The sequence below is a fragment of the Ananas comosus genome, linkage group 1 (assembly GCF_001540865.1).
Source record: "Ananas comosus cultivar F153 linkage group 1, ASM154086v1, whole genome shotgun sequence".
Lineage (NCBI taxonomy): Eukaryota > Viridiplantae > Streptophyta > Magnoliopsida > Poales > Bromeliaceae > Ananas > Ananas comosus.
Genome location: NC_033621.1, coordinates 14,347,395 through 14,355,672, shown reverse-complemented (window position 1 = coordinate 14,355,672; position 8,278 = coordinate 14,347,395). Strand labels below are relative to the sequence as shown.

At 37.9% G+C, this 8,278-nt stretch overlaps 1 protein-coding gene across 1 annotated transcript; it reads left to right on the top strand.

Moving 5' to 3' along the window:
• LOC109722439 (nuclear speckle RNA-binding protein B-like) lies at positions 4,927-5,879 on the top strand. The gene has a single exon (XM_020250511.1). The coding sequence runs from the start codon at positions 5,006-5,008 to the stop codon at positions 5,756-5,758; it is 753 nt and encodes a 250-aa protein (XP_020106100.1). The 5' UTR covers positions 4,927-5,005; the 3' UTR covers positions 5,759-5,879.

Here is an 8,278-nt window from a genome sequence, read left to right as displayed (position 1 = left end):
TTCTATCTATATATAGAAGAGAGGAGAGGTGCATGTGATAAAGGTTTTCACCTGAAACTTGCAAAAAGGTTTTCTTCTTCCTTTGGTTCTTTATACTAAACTTTACATTTCTTCTTCTCATTCGATAGATCTTTGAGCTCGTTGGATTCGTATTGCACCACCCTGGTATTACACCACCTTGAAAATGTGTCGACGGGATGGACGGTGGTCGTTGTTTCGCTAGGAATGATTGTGTCACGCCTCGAGACCCGCTAGGTCCGGCTCGGACGCGTCGAATAGATGGCGGACGGACAGCACCTCTCCTGTCCGCCGAAGGCTAAACAACGAGATCATGTACAACAAGTTCCCAGGAATTCAACTTGAATACATACACGATCAATAACAACAACGAGAGCACAACCAGTGCTAAACAACCAAGAGCAAGCATCACGAGTAAACACAAGTGAATAAAAAAGAGATACTAACTATTACATTTATTCAACCTTTAATATATTGATTATATTTAGACTTTCCAAAAATATAAACATAAAGTTTACAATCTTCCAAACTCTCTCACACCTATACATCATCTACTCTCAAGTATATAGGGTGACTACTAATGCAATAGGAAGCATCTACCAACCCTAGGGCGCTAAGCCCTTGCCACGATCCTCGCCAGGGGTACTCGAGCTCGGCCCTGCAACAGAGTGGGGTGAGAACTATTGTTCATAGTTCCGAGTGGGTTCTGCCGCCGATTTCGCCGATCTCCCCACTAGATCTAAGCAGGCATAGGAAGACAGATAGATAGATATGTTTGTATAAAAGCAACGACGACATAGTAAATAGAAATGCAAGTATCCTACTATACCTCAATCCACATCATGCATGCATGTAACTCATAGAGAAAGGCTAGCTACCATGCTACTATGTTCAACAATAAAGTTTATTCATTAGTTTACCCAATCGCTCGGCTAACCCGAAGGTTCGCTCTCATCTCACGTCTCAAATCTCATCAGTGAGGAGTCCAAGCTGCTTGACTCACCCGAGACCGCCTGCGGACAGCTAGCTACTGTCCGGGCAGCTAGCCGCTGCCTCTTGTGTAACAAATACTCCGGAGTGCACGGCTTATGTGGAGCGACCACCACAAGTATAGTACAAGCTACGTGAGCACGGTCCAATCCTCGCCGATGGAGGATACCCTACCAGTTAGGGTTAGCATCATCACGAATCAATGTAATCCCAATTCTCAACCTTCTAGTGTTTCAACTACACTAAGATTTTCATGCCACTCGTTCTTGTGTTTATCTTAACTAGATGACACTCATTATCATTTATGTGTTTACAATACACTAACCTATACATCACTAGGTTTTCATCCACATAAGGCACATTCACCATTTATCTTTTCATTATAGGGTTCCAAATCATCATGTCACGCTATCATGCATACTAGCTCCAAGTGTCAAGCAAGCGACTCTACACTACCACTAGCATGCAAGAATATACAACAACATACTAAATACCCTATAATGCAATATGGCAAGATGCTCATGAGATCAACAATGAGACTTAGACATAGGGAGCAGTTCAACTGCTTCGGGATGGCACCACTCACCTCTTGGCGATGCAACGACTCAAGGAAAGGAACTCGGAAACCTCCTAGGACGCCGCTTCGGCCCTCCGACTAGAGACGAAGCCGTAACGCCCTCCGCTTGGCGATTTCTCCGCACCGACTCGACAAATCGTCGAACCATCGCCGCCAACGCGTCTAGATACCTAACAATTAGGTTTACAATCAACTAATTTAGATCAAAATCCTAGATTTCCCAAAACCCCATTTTGGAGCTCTAGGTTTCAACACATGGAAATACTCCAATAAAATTCCAAATCTAGGTGATTAACATCTTAGCGGGCCTTCGTCGATGGATCGTGGTAAGGGCATAGCGCCCTAGCTTTTGGTAGATAGCTTACTTTACCTACTTGCATTAGCTCCCTACCCTGTACTTTTGGTTATGCTTTGAGAGTAGATGATGTATAGGGTGAGGTTTTGGAGAGCATATGATGTATCTTCATTTTGGGAAAAGAATGCAAGTTGTATTAAATGCTTAAAGTTTAAATGATATCGAAAGAGGTTTAATGTTTCAATTATGGTTTAAATAGCTAAGTTTCTCTCTTTTGTATACTTGTATGATTTTACTTGTATCGCTTGCTCTAGTTGGTTATAGCACTGTTTGTGCTTTCGCTTCGTTGTTGATTGTGTATGAATGCAAGTTGTTTTTTCTGGAGACTTGTTGTACACAATCCGTTGCTTAGCCTTGGGCGGACAGGGGAGACTCTGTCCGTTCGGCGGTCGCGCACGCCGCCCTCGAATCGGACCAAATTGGTACCGTTTTCGGGTGGTGCGGTCTGGGGCGTGACACCCCGAGAGTATAAAATCTACAACTTGTGCAGATTTTGCACGACTTGCTCTCGCGGGTCCTCCTCAATACACTTTATGTATTTTTATCGCATTCGGACTTTCCGAAGCATACCAACTCGACAATTAGCCGGTTCTAAACGAAGTCTAACTCTCAGATTTCGAGAATTTACTTCCTTACATATTGCCGAGGTCTCGCATGTGAAAGAGCAATTCCGTTTTTAGGACAGTGCCTAGCACGTCTCAACTTACATGCATCATCTCATCTTTTCTTCTCTATAATATTTACAAGTTAATATTTATTTAGAAATTTTCAAAATAGAAATTAAATTACTTTCATTTTAAAATTATTTTTTTAAAAAAAATTAACTAATAAAGGATTTGAAAGAAATTTTTCAACATGAAAGAATCAAAGCTTAAGGATGAAAAATGCAATTTAGCCAAAATAAAAAATTGGAAGTCATACACTCTCCGTAGATTGCCACGTGGAACTCGCATGTCAAAATACGTTTTGAAGGACACGTACGGTACTTGTGCTAAAATACAAATAAAACCTAGTTAGTTACTATAAGACTTACGTACATAGCACTGGTTATTTATTATCGACTATAATAAATTTAATTTTTTATTTTATGACAATAGATTTTAGAAAATTAATAAGTTGAATTGGATGAATCTATTAAGTTCAGTAGGACAGTAATATATTAATAATAAGTCTAACGATAAAAAACTCAATAATAAAACGCTAATATTCAGATGAATTGAATCGAGTCAAAGCTCGTAAGCGCTGTGGCTGAACCATTCAATGTAATAAATCTCTTCTTCTAATAAACACGTGCTTATGAAATAATTAATTAATTGATGCTTACGTCCATACTCACTCCCACATACATACAGAATATAATGATATTTTCTCCCTCTTTTTGCAGCTTCGCTTTGAAACGTCTAATAATTAACAGGGTCAAGCCATAGTGATGCTTTTCTTTTTCTTTTTTTCTTTTTACTTTTCAAATAAGTACAACTGCCTCACATCTAATTACTATATATGTCACTCCATTAAACAAAATTAAAGAAGTTGTTAAAAAAAAAAAAAAAAGAAAAAAAAAAAGAGTGCCGGCTCCTATTTTTGAAGTACATCATAATGTACTGATATTATTGCCTGCACCTGCTGTATCAATCTATATATTTGGTACATTTTTGTGCTTTCTATTACATAAATTATTTTTGGATAATATGATATCAAAGTCAGTTTACGCATCCTGCGTTCTAAGAGATTTTGTGTTCAATTCGAACATCCACCCATACTTTTCTAATTCTCAGTCTATTTCTGAATAATTTTCTATTAGATTGATCTTTCTGATAACAAATATTTTATTATTAATGGACAAATGGATCCACATATTTTTATTTCTCTTATGTTTTTATCAAGAGGAATACTACTTCCCCAAATAATTATAAATCATACCTCCTATTTATTCTAATGATGAAAATTTTTTACTAGTCACAATAATGTTTGTTTCCCTAATGTTATTATAAAAAACAATGCAATTCATACAGTTCAAAATAGGTGTAAATCGTACACCCCATCCAAAATAAGTATATGTACAGTATTTTTTTTATTAAATTCCTATCAAATTTTTAAAAATAAAAAGGTAATTAAGGGGACCTGATCCATAAAATGATGACTATGTCAGTTATTCTGATATTTCAATTTGATAAAAGATAAAATTGCATAAATTCAAATTCAATAACATATCCAAACCACTTCCAAAGGTTGGATGGTGCACAGCATGTACGGATGCACCAGGTGTAAGCAATAATCTCCCACATAGTGGAGAGTTTGGATCCATTCAACAAATTGACCGAGTCTTTTATTGACCGACCTATTGACCACATCAGACAAATACTCTTCCAAACCCACCAGGAATATTTGTCTCAAATCCCCAGAACACCAAACTCTACGAAAGTCCAATAAAAACCTCCCACGTGTTCAGTATTCGCAATCCTCTATTCTAATTGGCTAATACGGGTTGATACTACGACGACCCACCACGCGCCGCCACGTCACCCTCCCAACACCCGCTACACACTTCATCTGACTTGGCACTACGGTGCGGGTGCTCGGTCCCAAACGCCGACGCGCGCACAAGAGTACGTGGATCAATCAAAAATTGACACGTCACCCGGCTAAATCGTGTTTGGTTTTCGAGTCGTTTACTGCATCCCGCAACCCACCTCCATGGACAGGTTCAACAGAAGCTACCACGAGTTACTTTTCTTTTTCTTTTTCTTTTTTTTTTTTTGTCCTTTCTTCTTTTTTTTTTTCGCTTTTGTTGTCATATTATTATTATTATTATTATGCACTCCATTACTCCATTGACTATGGGTGTAACAAATATTTAACGTGGCGTCTCATTTTTCTTCGTTGGCTTCATATATATAATAACGTCTCACACCATTAACACGTTGCTCACAATTGATCCCCTCTTCTCTTTCTCTCTCTCTCTCTCTCTCTCTCTAAAGATCACTCTATCTATATATAAGGACCACTCTCTCTCGTGCCCTCTCTTTAAGGATCTCTTCTCGCTTTCTCAGAACACACCAATACATATGGATCCCTTTGAACCGACAAAGGAGAGGCCGTCGCCACGACGAGAGCTGCAAGGGCCCCGGCCGACACCTCTCAAGGTGCGAAAGGACTCCCACAAGATCAAGAAGCCGCCGGTGGCTCCAGCCCAGCCCCAACATGGCGCTTTGCCAGTGCAGCAGCGGCCCCCGGTCATTATCTACACGGTCTCACCGAAGGTCATCCACACCCACCCTAGCGAGTTCATGTCGCTCGTCCAACGCCTAACCGGAGCTTCCTCCTCCTCCTCCTCCTCCGCTTCTGCTTCTGTCTCCGCTTTTGCTTCTACTTCTGCTTCTGCTTTTGCTTCTGATAAAGGGGAAGCGCTTTCGCCGGCAGCTAGGTTAGCTGTGATCGAGCGACCGCAAGGAAGAGTCGTCACACCGAGGGGCAACATGCCAAGTCAAGTCGACGGTGCGGTGGATGTTCTCGATCAGCTAGGGTTTCAAGGTGGTGCAAGGTTATTGGATAGAACCGGATCGTTTCCGGGGATCCTGTCCCCCGTCCCTTCGACCCTACCTGCGATACCTCCGAACTTCTTCTCGCCGCTCCCGGAAATGAATTCCTTAAACTTCTTACATGAGCTAAGCCCAGCTTTTCATACTTTTAACAAGAGTAACATTTCTACAGAGAACAACAACATGGCCATGGTTAGTCCCAGCTTTTTCTTAACAACTCCTTTTGCACCTTCCCCTAATGCTTATTGGGATCTCTTCCAACAATACCAGGATACTTAGTTTCCTCACAGGAGAAAATTATGAAGGCCAAAAGCATGTTGTTGATAGGAACAAAGGAAGGATCGAGATGCATGTGGACACAGTTTAGGGCTTCATTAATTACTTGTGTTTATCACTTGTGGGCCCATGTGATAAAAAACTCTACACAATATGATATTATACAAATCAAAGCTACACAATATATATATATATATATATATATATATATATATATATATACACACACACACGTTGATAGAGGTAGATACACCTGTAACACTGAAAATTACTCTATTATTTAATAAATATACAAGAGATCATCACTAAGTCAAGTATGTAGGCTTTTATTTATTTTAGTTGGTCACCCTTATGGTCTCTTGTAGTTTATTGGGACATTAGTGCGGTGATCCAATTAGTGCATGCATGGAGCTTTCTTTTGTATTTTGTTTAAAGTTAATTTAATTATTATTATTTTTTGCAAGGTCTCCTTGCGATTACAATAATGTAATTGAGAAACGTTTCCTAAGTAGCGAAGTTTCTTATAAGGTACGTGTACTCCATTTATATATGTTCACTATATTATCGTAGAATTGATGTATTATCTTTTTGATGTATGAATTTATTGTTGATTTAACATTTGTTTCCTAATTTGGTTTACTTGAGAGGCACAAAGTTCTTGTTTGATGGAGAATATATCTAAAGTTGGATATTTTTTACCATACAGTACATACAATTTTCAAGTAGCTTTTCTCTAAGTTCGACAAATCTTCACGGAAATGAAATTAACTTGTATCAGAGTTTGTTTGGTTCACATGGTCATTATTTTTACTCAGCCTAATCCTATCGCCCGCTAGTGATATCTACCATGTGAAGTTGTTTGTGCCGCATTCTAGTCGCATCTAATACGTGGATTGAGTTTGTATCGCATATTAATAGTGATTTGATATGTGAATCATGTGACCGGATTGTTCTCCTGCCACGTGCACTACAACAAAAACAGTCTATAGCGACACTTTTAAATGTCGGTATAAGTCAAAAAAAGTGCTGCTGGCTAAATTACTGATACTTTTAAAGTGTTGCTATATGTGGGGTCGCTAGGTATATAGTGACAGTTAAAGAGTATCGCTATAAGCTAAAACAGTGCTGCTAACTTACCAACACTTATTTAAGCATTTAGCAACCGCCGGAACTCTACCTCGTTGGTTGCGGTGGCGGAGGAGGACGAGAGGAAATGGCTCTTCGTCTAAGATTTCAGTAGATTGAGTGAGGGGAGAAGGGGAGATGGTAATCGATTTTTCTTTTTCTTTTTTTCTTTTCTGTTTGTAATCGGGCCGAATGGGCTGGGTGGGATGGGTTGAGTAGAGTAACCTTCTATTTTTTGTTGGATTGGGTTTTATATTTAGGCATTAATAAATTTTTTTTAAGTTTTGACATAAATGGGACACTTACACAAAAGTGTCCCAAACATGTGTCCATATAATCTAATTCTATTGTAGTGGTGTTAATACCGCTAATTAAGCATGTGTCAAAAGAATGGAAAGCATATATATAATGTGCAAATCTGTCAGCACACAAATCAGCTTAAACTTACGAAGTCATCAATTATTGCTTTGTAGCGTAAAATTTGATATAGAAATAAATAGTTGTTTCACATTAGTTGCATTGAAGTAGAAGGTCTTGAGATTGTTTAAACTTCTGGTTTGATTCAAACCCTTTAATATGGTTTTAGAGATTGTAATTAAGTTCAATTTCTACATTCAAACATTTTATGGTATATACTATTAATTGTATGCTATTAATTTTGTTATCTTCTTTATTACCTTAAGTCAGTGGACTGACCAATGGTTCATTTGATCTCCATCATGCATGCATGTGAGCAGAAGTGGTAATGCTATTTCTCGATTATTTTCTATCAGATCAATCTTTTAAATAACACATGCAATAAAGTAAAACTTACTAAAGAAATTAGATCTCCATACTTGATTAACCAAGAATATTATTTAGATAATTTGTTCCCACATAAAATTAAACATTCCTTTGTTGCAGAAATATTTTTTGCTCATTATGTCACTTCCAGATCAACAGGCTCCTTGTGCATAGAAAAGTAATACTGGAACAGGCTCCTCCATGTGTATTGAAAAGTAATACTAGATCAGCAAGCACAGTACTGATGATTAATCAAATAAAGATGCGAAATAAACCTCCAAAAGGTATTAAAGTTGATGCTATTTAAAAGATATCTATTTGTTTTTTTTTTCAGAGAAATGTAGCAAGTTACCGACTTCATTCATTTTTTAAAAATAATTTAATTAGTTAGAAATATAAAACAATTAAGCTTCGACCAAACCGGCAAGTCCTTAGCCAACTACCCAATAGTACTCTCAGCATTTATATGATATTTGCTTAAAATACTTTTCGTATGGTTATGCATTTGTTAAATACTGTATTGTTAGGACTTTCTCTCGATCAAATTTATTTAGAGTTGGCATGCGGACAGTCCTACGTTGAAAAATTAATAAAAAATTATATATATATATATAT

Excerpts from the sequence above, each read along its gene's own strand:
- LOC109722439 (XM_020250511.1), top strand. The coding sequence starts at position 5,006 with ATGGATCCCTTTGAACCGACAAAGGAGAGGCCGTCGCCACGACGAGAG.